General features: G+C 34.6%; 1 protein-coding gene across 3 annotated transcripts in view; it reads left to right on the top strand.

The window, feature by feature from the left end:
* Positions 1 to 19,679, top strand: part of NCAM2 (neural cell adhesion molecule 2) — a gene marked incomplete at its 3' end in the record, with an annotated part of 289,423 nt that overhangs the window by 149,196 nt on the left and 120,548 nt on the right. For 2 of the 3 annotated variants that reach the window (XM_080360459.1, XM_080360460.1), the window contains exons 3-6: positions 97 to 303; positions 2,612 to 2,755; positions 8,520 to 8,657; positions 13,141 to 13,258. In XM_080360459.1, the coding sequence (XP_080216585.1) occupies positions 97 to 303; positions 2,612 to 2,755; positions 8,520 to 8,657; positions 13,141 to 13,258 (607 nt within the window). The remainder of the gene's footprint in view (positions 1 to 96; positions 304 to 2,611; positions 2,756 to 8,519; positions 8,658 to 13,140; positions 13,259 to 19,679) is intronic. The other variant, XM_080360461.1, reaches the window with a different exon arrangement.

Raw genomic sequence — 19,679 nt, 5'->3', positions numbered from 1 at the left:
TGACGTTGCATAGACATTGTGCATTGGGTAGGCATATGTGTTGCGTATTTTCTGCCTGAACTTCTAACTTTTGATTGTTTTTTCTTTTGGTTGTAGCCATTGGTGAGCCTGACAACATAGACTGGTACAACCCACAAGGAGAGAAGATTGTTTCCAGTCAAAGAGTGGTTGTTCAGAAAGAAGGCGTTCGATCACGTCTAACCATTTATAATGCAGATATAGAAGACGCTGGTATATATCGGTGTCAAGCAACAGATGCAAAAGGACAAAGTCAAGAAGCTACTGTCGTTTTGGAAATTTATCGTAAGCAAAATATTATAAATTAACAAAAGAAGGACTATGTTTTAAAAGTCACTGCTATTGAGAAAGTAAAGTGTATCAGAATGTCTTTCCAGGCTCTGAACCTTATCTTCCAAATAATTGCATCTCCTACAGTTTAGATAATAGATATTATGAGGAACATATAAATTAAATGGGTGTCCACTTTGTAATATCATAGATCACTTTTCCTTCATATCTAAGAATGCCATCTTATGAGGGTGCGCTGTATGGCCCTCATGGGAAAGAGGAAATATGAGAAAAAAGTCAACCTAATCCTTGATACAAATACATCTACAACCTATTAAAAATATATGCAAAAAGTGCACGAAGTGCACTATATGTCATGTAAAAAGTAGAGTTTAGAATGAAGTAGTTATTTTTATGTCAGTCTTTTCTTTTTCTTGGCCCTGTAATGAAATTTTTCCATAAAGCATTAAAGCTTAATGTGTTAAGCATTTCATTTGCAAACAACTAATTGAGGAGTATATTTGAAAAGTAAATGCATTCTATTGTGGTAAGAAATTCTCTGAGATTTTTTGATTTAGTTAAATAACATTACATTGTACTGTGTTATTTAGATCAATCAAAAATGCCTAAAAGCAATACATTAAACAAGTACACTGTGAAGATATAAGACAAGGTCTTTTTTTGGTGAAAGCATGAGGCATATGCCAACAGCCTTTCAGCTGAGTTATTCTGTACTTTCATTGGAGAATTGGTTTTTAATATTCATTAAAAATTTGTTTGTGGATGGGCTGAACTCTAAGGAATTACAATGAAACAGAAAATACAGAGTAGAATCATAAAGCACTGCTCCTGTTACATGCAGATAACTCAGATAACAAAAGACATACGATTAAAAAAAAGTCTATTGATAAAACAGTCCTTAAAATGATGATAACAGTTACAAGAGCTTACATGATGGCTTGAAAGCTGGCAGTTCAAAGGATTTCATGTTTTATGGAAATCATTTGTATACCTAAAACTGCCAGCCACTCCATTAGCAGACTGCTGAGTAAGGTTGAAATCTTTTGAAGTGTTTGTATGTGGTAATTTTAATAATTCAGTTTAGATAAACCTGAAGACCTATACAAGAAATGTTAAGGATTGTGAGAACTGTAACTTAAAAGTTTCTTTGTTCATATTTGTGATGTATTGTAAGGAAAAAAGCAGGATACACTGTTCTCCTAGGATCTGGTTTAGTACTCCTTGATGTCTGGGAGAGTTTTTCTTTTGACTTACATATGGTCAGACACTCCAAACATTCCATGGAAATACTTAGTAAAATTATACGAGATGTATATAACAAAAGTGTGCTACTTGTACTGTGGAAACTGTGTGGATAATTTGAGCCTGCACTTGTATCAATGCAAAAAGGTGAAGGTGTAGTTGTGTCTCCAATTTATATTCTCCAAGGCATCCTCTGAAATGTAATTGGCAGTCTTTGATCCTAGAGAGCATGGGTCAGTTTGTTTCTTCTATGTGCAAGAAAATCTTCCAGCATTTTTTGTCAGGCAGTTGGTTTCTGTGTTAGATCTGATATGAGATTATGGATTAATGCCATTTTGGACTTCTAACACTAAATTCTAATAATACTAACTTGTTCAACCCACTAATAAAAGAAATACTAAGTTTGATTATTTGGGAATGGAATAATTAAAAGCCTTATCAGGCTGTTATTTCCTCAAAAAAAATGCTACCAATCCTTATGACTTAATATTTTTTTTTTTTTCATATGTTTTCCCATTGGCTTTGAAGATTTTATGTTTTACTCAGCTGATGGTTTTCACAGTCAGTGGAGCTTAAGTTCCACCTTCTTAGTAAGACTTTTCCAAATAGTTTTGGAGATTTTGATGGTACAAAAACATGAGGTTTTAATTCAATAATAAGCTAATGAGGAATAAAACACACAAGAGCGTAAATAGACTATTAACCTGAATATATAGACCTCTAAAAACTAGAGTTTCAAAACTGGCCTCTGGAACATTGACAACAATTTAAAATATATTTATAAAACGTACTTAGTTTCTATAAATAAACCAAGGATTATCATAATGCTTTTTTACAATCAATTTTCAAATTACTGTAAAATAATTTCTGCAGGCAGAGTGAAAGTTATGTGTCCAAGACCACTTGACTCTTATCTGGGAAAATTATATTATGGAAGTAATTCTGAATTGTCACAATGAGAAGTCTTAGTAGTCATCTTAATGTGATTTTGTGCAACATATAATTTTAATGTTAAATGAACTGTAAGATTCTTACTATATTCTGTTTTCTTCCTTTTCAGAAAAGCTCACTTTCCGAGACATAATATCTCCGCAAGAGTTCAGACAAGGAGAAGATGCAGAAGTTGTTTGCCGTGTTACTAGTTCACCTGCTCCTGTTGTAAGCTGGTTGTATCGGAATGAGGAAGTCACAACTACTGCTGACAGTTAGTATTTTGGTAACTCTTTAAGTTATGCATTCTAATTAATATTAAGATATTATAGTAAAAGAAAACTTATCACATTACAGTGAAGGATGGATTTTGATTATCCCATCTGCTTAAGCAGAATATAACCAGATTCTGTAGTCTGTAGAGAATCCATATGTAATGGTTTCCTTCATATATCAAAATCTCCAGTGAAGGATTAGTACCTGTAACCTATTCATGTAATTTTAAATTAAATAACATCAAATCTGTAATTTTAAATGTTACCTATTAAGAATGAAGCAACTTATTATTCTTGTTGGGTTTTTGTTCATAGTAAGCTAAAATACTGAATAATTTCATATCCAAATAAAAATGTACATTGCAGTTTATTTGTGGGGCATGAGAAAACAGTTTATATTTTAAGGATTCTGTCACTGCCATAATACAAAGACATGACATAATGTCATTGCTTTTATTTCATGGCTTTCTGTTGTATATGTTACAACTAGTAGGATTTTTTTCAGCACAGATTTTTTACTATTTCAGTTTTGCAAATTCTTGACAGTTACCAGTATCTATATTTGTGTATTGCATTCGAACAGAAGACTGATTTCTTCTCTCAGGAGGCCTGTGCACAAATTCAGAAGTGAAAATTTAATGGTTTTGGCTGTGTAGTAGGACTGTAGCTGAAATAGCTGCAGGTGAAATAGCGTCTCACTATACTGAACTAGTTCCTGTATATTCCTAGTACCTTATCTACTCCGTTGCTAGATCATACTAAGATCTATAGTCTCTTTTGAGTTCTGTAAACAAAGATGTAAGAAACTGTGGGAGTCCATCACAGAATCACAGAATGTTAGGGACTGGAAGGGACCTCAAAATATCATCTAGTCCAATCCCACTGCTGGAGCAGGAACACCTAGATGAGGTCTTTGATAAAAGGAAAACGAAACAAACAAAAAACCACCATGAGTTGAACAATGACCTCCAAAAGTCTTCATGGTCTAACATTGTATATTTAAGGTTTAATAGAGCAATATATAAGGATAATTTTCTGGGAGTGTTCTAAGAATTTCTCTATTGTTATCAAGAGCTGAATTGTCATGACATAATTCCATTGTATGGGAGTCAGGGACATTTTAGTAACCATGAAAGTGAATAGGATTGTTTTCATTGATTAGATCTTATCTGGAATCCTAAGTTACTTGCTCTGGTTTTTGCAGAATTCTTGGGCTCCCAAGGACATTAAATGCAACTCAGTCTACAGTGCTTAAAGCAAATATAGAAATTTTATGTACAGATAGTCGTATATTAGTTTATGATTAGAGTGAACCTTAGAAGAAAGTTATTTGCCTCTGTTAATAAAAATATGCTACATATAAATTACCTGCTATCTGTATAAATATGCATGTTTCATTCCATCACTGCTCAGATCATTAAGATATGTCAGAATTCCACTATCAGATCTGGAGTTTTCTATAAACATAGCGTAGGTGTGGTATATAACTATAGTGCATGTTGAAAATTGTATCTTCTATACGACTGGTTAGAGAATATTTGGGAAGGGTGCATCTTTCATGTTTTCTGTATGCTTTGATAAATTTTAGTGGTTTACATTCTCATTTATGCAGTTCTATTAGGGTTTTGGTTTGTTTAGGTTTGTTTTTTGTTCTTTGTTTTTTGTTGTTTGTTTGTTTGTCTTTCCCCTGCATAGGTATTTTTATTATACAAGATGATTCTCTTCAAGACTAAAATTTATACATGATAAAAGCTTCTGGAAAACGATAATAACTTTTTGAAAATCTATCTACTTACAATTCTAGGGAACTACATGTTATCTTATAGTTGGCGTGGTCAATGAAAAAGAGTTCTCTCATTCTAAAGGACTAGACAAGAGAGACTTCAGATGAACCAGACTAACCCCCTAGATCATGTTGGTTAGGCTGTGGCAATTCAATTCTGCTCCTTCCTCAGTGCAGCCTAGTTATAATAATTTAAAATTAATGGTCTAAAACCACAATTATTTTTGCACCAACCTAATTGATTTCCTACTCAAGTCAGTAGTTTGTGCAGTTCTAATTACAGTACTAGAAAAAGTAGTGCCATTGGTCTGCAGAGCCAATATAGACCTGCTGAATACACTTGTGCAAACTGATGTGCCAAGATGAGTGTTAGCTTTAGATGGTTAATATGCTGTGTTCTGTCTAGAAGAAATTTTGGGGTTGAAAAACAGTCCCTCCTGTAAAGAATGGCTGGTTTGGTTGTATGAGAGACATATTTAATAGGAGTCTTGGTCTTCAGCTTTTGCAGAAAGTTTTGATTTTTTCTTTAATAGGTCTTTAGTCATGTCCTAGTCTTAGAATGAACAGCTGTGCCTAACCTTTTTGTTAGACATTGTAGGTTATAGCCTGATACATACTCTAGAACACAGTAAAATTTGCAAACCATAAGCCAAAAATTCCTCAAGCTCTGAGGAATTTTCTGAGGCACTGAAAAGACATAGGCAACCCCTCTTGTCACCTGTACCACTTAACATCTGATTTGACTGAAGGGGAAGGGGGTGTGACTGTTCTAAATTAGATATTTGAATTTGAGTGAGTTGAGTCCAGAAAACAGAGTGAAGAGCTGGAGGAGGGTACTGTCCAGTCACTGTCTACATCCATCAACTGTAATCCATTTAGTATAGGACCGAATTTTTTTTGTGGTATCCATGGGACAGTGAACTTTATCTGCATGCTCACCATCTCTATGTGTCATGTTGCATTACTAATTTACTCTACTGCTCTTAACCTCCTAAATGTTCCATAGAACATGTGAGTCCATCAGGATCAACTTCTGCTTGTCAAGGTTTCAGTGCATTTGTTGACCCATCTGGTTTATTCACAATTGATTCTTGCTGAATGAGAAAAGCATCATCACAGTATCACAGTATCACAGTATGTTTGGGATTGAAAGGGACCTCAAAAGATCATCTAGTCCAATCACCCTGCTGGAGCAGGAACGCCTAGGTGAGGTCGCACAGGACCATGTCCAGGCGGGTTTTGAATATCTCCAGAGAAGGAGACTCCACAACCTCCCTGGGCAGCCTGTTCCAGTGCTCTGTCACCCTCACTGAGAAGAAGTTTTTTCTCAAATTTAAGTGGAACCTCTTGTGTTCCAGCTTGATCCTATTACCCCTTGTCCTATCATTGTTTGCCACCGAGAAGAGCCTGGCTCATCATATACTTAGTGGCATGAACCAAGCCTACCAAAGGATAAAACATGAAAAGCAACTATTTCTAAACAAGTCACACATTCAATTCACATTTCACTTTTTAAGTTTCTTTATAATATGACATGTATTAATTTTGTCTGCATGTGGACAGTATTAGTGGTAGAAAAAGACCCAAAATGTTTTTCTTCTATAATACCTAACCTAGTCATGAGAATATCTCCTGCTTTACCATTATATTATTCTTTAATGAAAGCTGAAAAGATATCCAGCCAACATCTACAGTTTTCATTTCCTGTTGCTAAATGAGCCCTTATTTTTTTCAGCAATATAAAGAAAAACGGTGATTTCCAGTCCTTTCATTCATCTCACACGTTAAATATTTATGTTAACAAAAAATGAAAAGGTTACCAATGCTTGAAGAGGGGCTAGATCTCACCTTTTCAAAACATTTTTAAGCACAGCTCTCTGGGAATTGTGCAGGGACAGGAAAAAAAAAAAAAGATGATATAATTTGTATGTGGTAGTGTGTGAAATGGCATTAATGTTCAAGCATAACTTTAATAAACTACACATAATTAGCAAAAGTGTGTTGAGGCCGTTGTTCTGTAAACCTCTACCCGGTGAAACATAATTAAATTTCTTTTTCCATTTTTCCGATAGAATTCTTTGTAATGAAACAGAACCCACATGGTATAAAAAGCTGGTTTATTTGTAAACATGTATGCACATATGTTCTATGGATAGACTCTTAGCTGTGTAACTACATAAAAGCTTTACTACCAAGTGTTATTTATCACTGTTTTGGAATATTAGTGTTATGCTGTGGGAATGCTTTAAAAATCTAGCAGAATTGAAATGGAAAGCAAAGTGAAAAATGACTCTTGGTTGCTAGTTAAACCTGAAAGCTAGTAAATCTCATAATCCTCTAATATGCTGGTTCAAACTGAATGAGAAAGACAGCTGAATAACATGTATGCAGGTTCTTCAAAAAACCATATACAGTGAACTGCAGGAAGTAATTCCTCGCAAAAGAATCCATTAATATTGACTAGTTATGGTGGGTTGACCTTGGCCAGCTTCATGCACCCACCCAGCCACTCTCTCACCCTCCTTAGCAGAATGGGGGAGAAAATGAGATGAAAAAGCTGTGGGTGAAGATAAAGGCAGGGAGATTACCAATTTCCAGCACAAGCAAAAAGGATTTGAATTGGGGAAAATTAATCAAATGTGTTGCCATTTAAATAGAGTTGAATGGTGAAACACAGAGACAAAATTAAAGCAATGCCTGCCCTATCTGTTTTGCCAGGCTCAACTTTATTTGTTTATTGCTTACTCCTCTGCCCCCCTCACCCCAAGCACTGCAGCAGGACGAGGCATGGGGGTTGTGGTCAGTCCCTAACAGCACCAGTGTGAGTCCTTCCCATGAGCTGCAGTTGTTCAGGATAAACTTGCTCCAGAATGGGGTCTTCCACGGACTGCAGTGTGGATGTCTGCTTCACTGTGCTTTCTCCTGGGGCTGCAGGAGGATGTCTGCTCTGGTGCCTGGACCACCTCCTCCCCTTCTGCCTTTTCTCATCTTGGTGCTCGTAGGGCTGTTTCTCTCATGTTTTTCTCATTCGTCTCTTTCACAGTTGCTACACAGCGTTTTTTTGCCCTTTTTGTATGCAAGCTTTACCAGAGGTGCCACCACCTTGGCTGCAGGGCTCAGCAATGCCCAGCTTGGCAGGAGCTGGCTGGAGACAACCGTGTCTGGCCGGGACAGCCCTGGCCTCTCCTCATAGAGGTTGCCCTGAATCCCCCTGTTACCAGCATCTTGCCACATATACCCCAAATGCTAATTCAGACAGAAAGGAGAGAGAATAATTCAGAACCAGTTTACTCTTGTGGATTATAATTTTGCTGCTGCATGTGCAGGGCAGTGTATGCACACTTGTTCAGAATCTGTTTTTTTTCAGTGAACTTAAGCTACTCAAAAGGTTTACTGGATTTCAGTTTATGCTAGACTATGCAGAAGGTGGAGTGTTTTGTTGGATAATGTCTTCATACTCATTTCAATGAAGTGTTAGATGAAGGTGAGATATATCATTGGCTGAGTAATAGTGAATGAGCAAAGAAACAGGAGGAGGGAAGGAGAGCAAGCAACCTGAGAAATTATGAAGCACAATGCCGTAAAATGGACACAAATACAGTTGGTTCTTCTAGATAGAGAAGGCAGAAGCATTTTCTTATTTTGCTAAAATTGCTTGATTTATCTTTTTTCCATCTCCTTAATAGTTTTTATATTCTGTGTAGGTGTTCATGAATATTCCATTCATTTTGCAATAATTTATAAATTTAACTTACATTTGATGACTCTCCAGAGTAAGTAGGAAGTTATGAATGGAAAATCCAGATTGAATTTTAGGAAATAGCAATATTTTTTGTGTTAGGGGAAAAAAAATAAGTCTTGACTGACATTCGATTCTAAAATTGACAAATGTTTTGTCAGTGAGTGTTCTGTGTTCTTTGAGTGTTCCTCTTACTATCTTGATTTACTAATACAACTTAATCTCTTACTTGCCTTTCTAGGTCGATTTGCAGTATTAGCAAACAATAATCTCCAAATTCTTAACATCAATAAAAGTGATGAAGGAGTATACAGATGTGAAGGAAGAGTGGAAGCCAGAGGAGAAATTGACTTTCGAGACATAATTGTTATTGTGAATGGTAAGGAGCAAAAGTGTTTTAATTGACTTCTTGCTTTACTTGATTATCATAGCCTATTTTTAAATATATCATCTACTATAAAATAATGATTAAACTGGTTAATATAGTTGTCATGGTTGTTTAGTATTGTTTTCCTATAAATGTAATTGCTTAATATTTTTAAAAAATCTACTATACTGTGTAAACAGAATTAATTGCTTTTCTTAATATCAGTGCATATGAGTATGTAAAAGCTAAATTATTGTTTTTAATCATTCATGGAACATTAACAATCACTGCAAGACTAGAGTTTTAGGTTATAATATATAGTAGTTCATTTCATGCTGTATTTTTCAATGTTTTGTCATTTACTGTTGAAAAACACTTGATTTTTCATAGTTATTCACCTTCACTGCATTGAACATATTTTGTTAACTGTCTCAAAAGTCACAGGTACAGTTTATTAAGATTTATTAAAAGTAGTACTTATAGATTTTTAACATTTTATTTTTATGAGGAGTAGAATATATAACAAGTTATCCGAAAACTGGCATTATACATTTTATCAGTTAAAAATAAACCTTTAAGAAGGAATATGAGTGGATTAAGAAAAGATGGAGCATTTATCTCAACCCCTCTCTTAAATTCAGGTTTGACCTGTTCAAAAATAAATCTCTTCATATATTGTCCAGAAAGGACACAGTTGCTAAAGGGCATTTTTTATCTATGCATTCTGTTTAATGTCAGTTTTTCAATGAAACTGCTTCCATCGTGCCTATTAGATTCTGAGTTTCTAATGCTTTGTCCTTGACTGGTGCTTTTCAGCAAACCTCACTTTACAGAAGTAATTATGTAAGTTGAATTCTCAGTTAATTTCAGGAGAAAGAGCAGCTTCCAACATAGGTACTATTTAATTAATATAGTCAAGCAGCAGTCTTTGAAGCAGAATCCTTTAGATATTATATAGACAGCAGCAAGAGAATCGGTGATTATTGTGATAGAATGTAACAGTATGTCACCTATGCACAATGAAGACCTCCAAGAAATTGCTTTCTTCTCTATATGTTGTGGTGCTGGGTTACTTTGACTTCTGGTCATGTACAGTTCTGCCATTTAGGTTCATGGGTATGAACCTACATTCTGAACACCTTTCACCTCTATCTGATATTTTTGAGGCTGAGCTGAGAGTGAGCCTGTATTTAACCTAAAATGTCAGATTGCAAACTGTGATTTGCCTTCACATGTTTTATTGGTGAATTATATATACAAATTTGATTCTTCGTATATTTATTATGATTCTGGACAGGAAAGCTAACACTTACTGCTAGACTTCAGAGTGTTGAGAGGAGAAGGGGTTGCCCATTAAGTTATTTTGACATGATTGCTCATGTAGAGTGGTATCAATTAAGAGGTATTTTCTGTTTAATTTATAGGAATAAAAAGGTTTTCCTACATAAAGCTGGATGTATTAAACTTGACTCAGAATTACTTTTGGAGTAATATTAAAAATCAGAAAGAAAAATTGCAGTGCACTTTGGTGAAAAAGGAAACCTATGAAAGAATTGGAATTAGAAAAGAAAAAAATAGGAAGAAAAAAAAGGAACAATACATAGGCCAGTAGAAGCTACAAGGCTGCATTTCCACCATGTCTCCTTTTCCAAAAAATTAGCAATAATGCTTACTTTGGATGATAATCAAAGCTCAGTATAAAAATATGTTATCATTACAGTATTTTTAATGTAGAAAATATTCAAATTTAGAACTTCACTTTTCATTTATTTATATGATTTTTTTCTAATCTCTATACATACTTTACTCAAAAACGTAAGCTGTGGTAGGACTGTGTGAAATCTCAGATTCCCTTTTGCGAGAATAGTGATAAAGATTTAATAAAAAAATAAGCTATTAGCTCTCCTTTTATTCGTTGTATTCCAGTTTGAGTATTATCTGTGGTGCATGTGACCGATACATCCTCTGATTCAGGGCAAAGACTTGAACTATGATCACATCTTCTGTAAACAAGTACTTTATTTGTTATTGTTTCTCTACCTCTCTGTCCAACTAAAAAGGGAGGACAGAGAGAGTGGAAAAATATTGTGAGACACTGAGAGCACCAGAGCCTTACGCCAAGCTGATGAAGAACAGTCTCTCAGAGGCAGATGGTATGGGATCAATTCCTCTCAAGACGAGGAGAAAATTAAACCCAGGGGGAAACCTATGATTCTCATATTTAAGAATAAGAAGTATATTCCCTCTGGGGCCATTTTGGTCATAACTGAGTCATCTCTGTCTTTTGGATGATACTTGCCTATATAGTGGTTTGTTGTGCTATGTAGTAGCAAAAACCAAAATTAATCATCACTAGAACTATTACTATAAAATGAAGGAGTAGACCTTGCAACCACCAAAATAAAATGGTGAAAAAGCACTTCCCAAGTTGATTTAAGAAAATGTAGCAAAAATTCAGTATTTCTTTGCCTGAAGTTAGGTGCCTGTACCCATATTTAGGTACTTAAGTATCTGAAATTTTCACAGCTGTTGAAGCAGCATGTGAAGGTGATGTTAATTAGGTAGAAATTAATTTAATTCTGACTTAGCTCTACGGAATGTTATTTTTCTTATTAACAATTACTTCCTAAGAAACTAAAATTAGGTGACTTAAAATTTTTGGCTTTGTTTGTTTGTTTGTTTGTTGCTTGTTTGGATTTTTTTTTCCTTATTTTTAGTGGAGTAGTGAGTAGAATTAATTTCTAATAAATTTCTTACATTAAAAAAGAAATGTTTTGTAATAATTACATAAATTTGAAATAGTATAGTCTTGGGGTTAAATAAATAGCTACACATAAATGAAAAAGAATTGTTTTCACTTAAATGTGTCTGGATTTTACCATTTTGCCTTAAGTTTGAAAGGTGAGTGCCTTGCCAAGTATAGCTTCATTTGGATTTTCATCTTTTAGGTTCACACTTTATTTTCGTTCCATCCTACATACACACAAGAACAGAACCAAAGATAGACAGGTCTCTTCCCAGAAAGGATGATGAGAAAATAAAACTTTACTTTTGAAATGAAAAATAATGTTTCATTTCATTGTCATTGCAGTATCTCATGGAAGACTGAAGTGCTTAAGTAATGTGCTGAATAGAGTCATATTCCTGTAGTTTAGTTGTGAGCAGTGAAGAACCTGCTACTACTCACAAAGAATTGTTTCATCCCCTCATGTTACTGAGTATATTTTCAGTTCTAGACATTAGAATGCACTGCAAGATGGCTAAAATGTATATAGTGTTTTCTGAGTTACATTTTTTCATGGAAGATGTTGCACAACATAAGGGGGTTTTATGCTGAGTAATGACCCATGCAATTTCAGATGGGAAAGAAGTGATCTGTGAAGCACCCCCTTAAAAAGTGTGAAAGGTACTTACCTTTATTTATCTTACTTATCTGTGAAAGTGCAATGGGAAGCTAAAGACAGGTTCGTTGGGGTTACCTGTTTCTCCTTCTTATCTCTAGTGAAAGTTTTTAAAAAAAAAACAAACTCTGATTCACTCTGATGACAGGATGTTCTTGCTAGCAGAGACCTATATTTTGTGAAGCTCTGATCTTTTCTTCTTTTACCTCTTGCTTTCCCTGACATTCCTTCATTTCCACATATCTTCTTCCAATTTGCTGAGATTGTTTTTATTTATTTGCTTGACAGTTAATGGAAACAGATTTAGCACAGCTGTCTTAAAATTACCATATGAACAGAAATATTAAATATCAAGCTGTAAGTTGTTCTGTTTTAATTATTGTTGCTTTTTTGTTTTGTTTTTTTGTTGCTGTTGTTGAGGATCTCTGTGAACTGTTACAGTTTTAGGAATAACTAAATCTCATCAAGAACAGACAAAATTTGTTACTGTCAGAACACACAATTTCCAAAAATAGATTGTAACCATTGGGTACTATCATGTTTCACCTTTTGAAGCTGGTTATACTCCTGTCCAGGAGTTAAGTAAAAAGAATTAAATATGCATAATCACAACTACTACATACTAACACCTGTTTTAAAAGCACTGTCCGACATCAGTACATAGTTGTATGTCACCTTTATAGTTGAAAGAAAGATAAAGAAGAGTACAGATACATTTTCATTTGAGATAGTTAAATTAGTGCCAATCTCAACTCAATCACGTCTTACACACTCAGGGTGTAACTTTAGTCACTTTAAAATGTTCTGTAGAGAAAATTGAAGAACTGCTGAAAAAGACTTCTAAAAGTTTATTCTAGTGAAAAAAAAAAAAATATATATATATAAAAGTCTTGATAATACTAAAAATCTTGTATTTAGGAAAAGTAAAGAAATACTAATAACAGTGATTCCTATTGAGTCTTGATCCTTAAGTGTAACCATAATTCCAATTAAAAAGGATCCTATCCTGTGCTTTCAGCTTCTCTGGAAACACATAGTCATTTATTTTTCATTTTTGTTTTTCCATTAATAGGGCTTAATGTCTTATTTTTCAGTTCCTCCTGCAATTACTCTGCCACAGAAATCCTTTAATGCCACTGCAGATCGAGGAGAGGCCATAACTTTATTCTGCAGAGCTGCTGGATCACCTCCACCTGAAATCAGTTGGCATAGGTAAGTTCAGCTGAGGTCTTCACATCAAAGCACATTGTTCTAATGTGTCATGATTTTCTATCACAGTCCATTAACTTGTGCAACATTGAGTTCTTTATTGAATTATAAGAGCATTTGCTGTCCATTTGTGTTCTAAATTCTAAAGCTAGTTTCAGCATTAATAAGTGAATGAACTCACACAGATTCAATTGCCCTCAGGTTACCAGCAGGTGAGATAAATGTAAAAAGTGACTAATGTACCACATTGACATGATTTCTTCATATTTGAGGGGAAGCACAGCTGAAGCAATGAGTCAATATCTCAAAAAGAATACAAGCAAAAAATCTCACAATTTTTGCACATAAATGTATTAGGTAAAAACATATGCAATTATGTATAAATAAGTATCCAATATAAATCAGCAGTCCTGATAACAAAAATAACGTTTTCCCCATTTGTAAAAACAGTTTCTAATCCTAACTCAATGAGATTCAATTTCAATGAGATTCAGAAAGTGGTATGACTTCAGACACCCCTAGGATATGGAAATGTTTCACAGAATAATTTTCAAGTATATTTTATGTCATTTTTAAAATGGTAATACGTTTTAAAAATGGAACTGCTTTTGAAGTTCATGTGTGTTTATTGATTATACCAATGACATGAACATAGTATAGCCATGTCTTTTGGGAACGCTTAGCATATAACATTGTTAGAATTGAAAGAATACACAGTGTGTAGATATGTAAATTTTTACAAAAGTTATGCATGAGTCCTGGGATATAAGGTATCTCAGACTCCTCATACCAGTGCACATTTCTATTTTAGACCTGAATATTTTTCATCTACATATATTATTTCAGGTGAATTAAAAGGTCACTGCATTTTTTAAATGGATGTAGAAGGCATTTCCATCAATTCTTAATCTCCTTTGGAATATTTGAAGAATATTAAATTCATTTTAAATGTTAGATTCCTTTGACTGGCACCTTTATATTAACATGCCGTAAGTCAAATGTGGATTTAAATTTCTCTCTCGTGCAATTTGAATCTCAGGAGTTGTAAATAAATAGAATGCAAAGTTAATTCCTTATTGTGCCCTAGAGTTCAAAATTTAGTGAAGAGAAGGAAAAAGAAAAACAAAATATGCAGAGCTCGAATTAAAGAATTGATACTGAATTCAAACTAAGGTTTAATATTCTGATTTAGGGTCTTTGAAGTATTTGTTTACAATAGATGTCTTATCTGGCCAAAATTCTTGAGAGTTGTCTGAAATCTGGTGTCCTAAATGGCCTTGATGTGAGACAATCAACATATATTGTTAAGAAAGAACACATAAATTTCCACAATTTGTGGATATCTCTGTTTACCGTTGTGGTTTTTTTTTCAATATTTTATAACTATTACAATACATCCACAGGCTAAGTGGCTCGAAGAGAAACATCTGTCTACTGATCAGAGCCTACTGAAAGATTTTCTATTGGTTTGCCACCCCTGAGGCAACTGACTTTTTTAAACCATTCATGAAATATCTTTTTAGAGATTTTACAAAAGCTTCACAGGCTTGTATACTGTATACTGGATCTTAAATTAGAAAGCTTCTGTTCTGTTCCTATTTCAGAAATAGGAATTCCTCTCATAGTGAGGAATATTGGCTTATGTGCCTCCCTTTCCTGTTTTTTTATTGTTTTTTTTGCTTTTTTTTTTTAATTATGTTTTCATTTTGTGCTATTGAGCTATGCATTCTTGGCAGTAGAAAATATTCTTGATATCTAATTCGCTGACAATGAAGGGTTGTAAAGTGGTAAGTGGAAAAGGCCCCTGGTCCTTGTGACAGAATATTATCATTGATATGCAAACAGGGAAGAAAGATGAGAGGAGCTAAATTATTTTTTCTGGAGGAAGCAAACTTGATTCTAAATTGTATTCCAGTACTAAATTTCTGCATCAAATTACTATAATCTCTGTCCTGAATCATTCAGGTCCCTTTTCATTCACATATTGGTAGCCAATGAAAAGGATTCACAATCTGCTGATATTTTGTCATATAATCATAGAATTATTTTGGTTGGAAGAGACCCTCAAGATCATTGAGTTCAACCATAAATCTAACTCGGGCACTAAACCATGTCCCTAAGAACCTCATCTACATGTCTTTTAGATTCTTCCAGGGATGGTTGCTCAACCACTTCCCTGAAAAGCCTGTTCCAGTCCTTCACAGACCTTTCTGTGAAAAAATTCTTCCTAAAATCCAATCTGAATCTTCCCTAGCACAGTATTTCCTCTCATCCTATCGCTTGCTATTTGGGAGAAGTAGCCTCCTTTTCTGCAGGCTGAACAGCCCCAGTTCCCTCAGCTGCTCTTCATTAGATTTGTTCTCTGGACCCCTCATCAGCTTTGTTGCTCTTCTCTGAACAGCCTCCAGCACTTCAATGTCCTTCTTGTAGTGCCAGGCCCAAAACTGAACACAGGATTTGAGTTATGGGCTCACCAGCATTGATTACAGGGGAATGATCACTTCCCTAGTCCTGCTGGCCATGCTGTTCCTGATACAAGCCAGGATGCTGTTGGCCTTTTTGGCCACACTGCTGGCTCATGTTCAGCCAGCTGTTGATCATCGCCCCCAAGTCCTTCTCTGCCAGGCAGCTTTCCAGCCACTCCTTCCCGAGCCTGTAGCACTGCCTGGGGTTATTGTGACCCAAGTGCAGGACCCAGCACTTGGCCTTGTTGAACGTCATACAACTGGCCTCAACCCATCCATCCAGCCAGTCCAGATCTCTCTTTATGGCCTTCCTACCCTCCAGCAGATCAACACTCCCATCCAACTTGGTGCCATCTGCAAACTTACTGAGGGTGCACTCAACCCCCTCGTCCAGATAATTGATAAACATATTAAATAGAACTGTCTCCGATACTGAGCCCTGGGAAACATGACTCATGACCACCATGGCCAACTGGATTTGACTTGGTTCACCACAAGTCTTTGGGTATGGCCATCCATCCATAGTATGCCTGTCCACTCTGTGAGCTGCCAGCTTCTCCAGTAGAATGCTGTGGGAAATGGTGTCAAAGGCTTTACTGAAGTCTAAGTACACAAAATCTACAGCCTTTTCCTCATCCACTAAGCAGGTCACATTGTCATAGGAGGAGATCAGGTTGGTCAAGCAGGACCTACGTTTCATAAACCCATGCTGACTGAGCTGTTGTCCTTGCCCTTGGACTTTGCAGATATGTCAAGATAAAGAACTTTCATTTTCTAGAATATTTTAGTTGTGGGGGTTTTTTTTGTTGTAAGAAAACTAGATCAAAATAATCCTTCTTCATTTTGTAAAAAATGTAGAAAGCATTGTTAGTGATAATAAAGTCTATCAGAACTGATTTATTTAATATTTATTTAATGTTAATTTGCACGTCATCCATTGAGAATTAGAATCTGTTTATTTGAATTAATGGCCAAGGTGTCATATTCCTAATTTCATGGTGTTTAGTGTATTTTTTGATGTTGAGTTCAAGTTGATATTAATCTCAGTTTTATGTAAGTGTTTCTTTTTTAATAAACAAGTGTAATTACATTTTGAATTTGATTAAGTGTTAATGCTGATTTTGGAAGGATTATAACCTTTGATTACAGCAAGTTATGGGAATCATGTATTCAGTTTTATTCCCAGCTGAACCATTTGTCTGTGTGAGCTCAGTCATTTTATTTAATTTTCCTCAGGTTAACCATTTGTAAAATGGTCACATGTAATAAAGTGACTTATTTTTGGAATACAGAACTACCCTAAGGAAAAAAGTCTAGAGAGAGACAAACTAATATAACAAAGAATAATGTTTCCTTGTAAAACATTCAAAAGTGTATTTAGCCTTCTGGAGAGCTGTGGAAAAACTCCGATAAAAAGGATTGGAATGATTTCTCTTCCACTATGCTGGAAAACTTTTGTTATACTGCATAGAAAGTACATCCATGTATGCTGAGATGGTTCATCAAGATTAAGGACCTGTTTTATAAACAGTTATGTGTTCTCATGTCTTTGTTGCCTTTTAAAATATTCTCTGAGACCAGTTCTTTTGCAAGGCCTGTATAATTTTTTTCCATCATTGTGTAGTCTTACCTTCCTTACAATCCACTTATATTTCAGTAAGTTAAAAAAGAAATTATCTTTATTCTCTTTTGCCTTATTTCCTTTTTGGTTTCCAATGAACTGATTTAGCAGATCACCTTCAGGTAGAGCATGAAACATGGCTATATTCTTAAAATCAAATGACGGTACTATTGAGATGGCATATATATCCCTCTGTGTTGACGGTAAAAAAGATGTTGGGTAAGACAGGAGATTCAATCTTTAAACTCTTTAAGACAGTGTATAAAATGCTAAAGCTTATTATTTATGTTGACACTATTCATTTCCAGGTGCTGAAAATGTTTAAGATTTTGTCAAATTAAAATGGAGGCATCTGAACTAATCTGTCAATCTTTCTCAAAAAATGCTTTAGTTGATATGCCAATTTTTCAGTTTGAAATACCTAGTCAAGAAGAAATGTCAGCAAGATTTAGTTGCTTCTCTGTTTAATACGCATATATACTTTGTTTATATTTCATGGACTGAATCTAATTCTTCACCACTTAACTGATATCTCTATTGAAGCTGTTATTACTTGGTGTAGAGTATAATCAGCAAAGAATCAAAACACTAATAGAATTAAATTAGCCAGGACTGAAAAATAAAGATCCAAATGTACAGGTCATGAACTGGAAATCTTTACTCATGTGAATAGTCCTACTGAAAATGCGATCATTATTTACATCTGTTGTGATAGTTTAAACTAGTAAAGTCCAGCTGGGTCGATCCCTTTGTCTTTACTGCAGGGCTTAGAATTATCTGCTTTTAATGTTTTATTCATGTTTTTCTGTTCCCAGTTATTGGCATCAATCTGAATCTCCCTTGTTCACTAGAAGGTCCAGGAAAATGCTCATAATATCATTTCTGCTTAGAAATTGTCATGGATATAGACGATGTTTTTGATAAGTTACTTGGAAACTACTTCTGACCTGAAGTATAGACTTTTTACTCTTAAGATAAATCACTAAATTTTTTTGTGAAACCACTTATGTTGGAAATTAGGCCTTTTCTCTTCTGCAAAACTATTTCTATCATTTGCTTTGGAAAATAAATAAAAAAGTATCACAATAATATCTTGAAGTGGACTAGAGCTATTAACAAAAATGTTACTAAAATGCAAGCCTTATAGACACCAGTGGAATTCTATTAATGTATATAATGTTCCCAAGATAGAAGCAGTTTTCTCACTTTTTAGGGGAAATATTATTTTAGAAAATATGAAGTATACGTAGATATCAGGATTATCTGAGCAGAAAGAAAGTAAAAATCCTTGTTGTTCAAATCCTGAAGTAAAATTAAATGTCCTAAACTAGCCGAATAGAATAGAATAGAATAGAATAGAATAGAATAGAATAGAATAGAATAGAATATTTCAGTTATGCATATTAGTTTCATTTTGCAAATAATTTGTTTTCATGAAGTTGGCATTGTCAGCAGGATAATCAGTGCTTATGAAAATCAGGTAAGTTTAATGTAGGTGCTTATGAGAAAGGACTGTTGATGATTCAATAGAAATAAGATCAAACGAAGCCTTCTGCAAACAAGGCAAAATGAGAGAAATAAATTAATAAAGAAGCTATAATTGCACTTTTAAAAAAGAAGCTGTTTTGATAACTGTGTGTATGCTAAGGTGCTCAAATGGACTGGTCAAGCCCTGATCAGCCCTCAGAATTGTTCACAGGTTTTATTATTTCTGTGCCATCTGGTCAGAACTCATTTTAACATCTGGAGACATGACTGCTTACTAAGTTGTGGCTAGCCAACAACAACTGAGAGTCAATAATTCGTAAGGCTTTTTAATGTGCCAATAGGCTCTGAAGCCATTGAAAATATTTTTTTTAGAAGTCAGTGCATTGTTACTAATGTGAACAGAAACAAAAGTTACACTTTGAAAATATGCTTTTAAATGTTTCCCACATACAAGTATGTATTTGTATGACTGACTTCCTTCTATCCTTCCTTGAGTGTGAGCCATCTGTTAATGACTTCTATTCACATGCATTTTTGTGACATTAAGTCAATATTGAACATCTAAGAATAAAGAGATTATAGTATTTTAAATATACGTATATTCTAGAACCTGGAAATAAAATTGTGAAATTGGGGTCTTGAACATCAAAATGCAGTTTGGAATGCTTTGTTCATGTACAGAATGTTCATATTCTTATGAAAAAAAACACTGTGATCCTGTAGAACAGTTTTAGTTGTGCTAAAATCAACTCCCTTCTACACATACTGCCAGTTTATGCTGCATGAGTTAATGTATTTTTGAGGCTAGCATAATAGCAACCTCTGGCCTCAGAGATTATTTTCAACATAT

Source organism: Nesoenas mayeri, assembly GCF_963082525.1.
Source record: "Nesoenas mayeri genome assembly, chromosome: 1".
NCBI classification, from domain to species: Eukaryota; Metazoa; Chordata; class Aves; order Columbiformes; family Columbidae; genus Nesoenas; species Nesoenas mayeri.
Note: the sequence above shows the minus strand (reverse complement) of the source record. Positions and strands in the feature narration are given on the sequence as shown.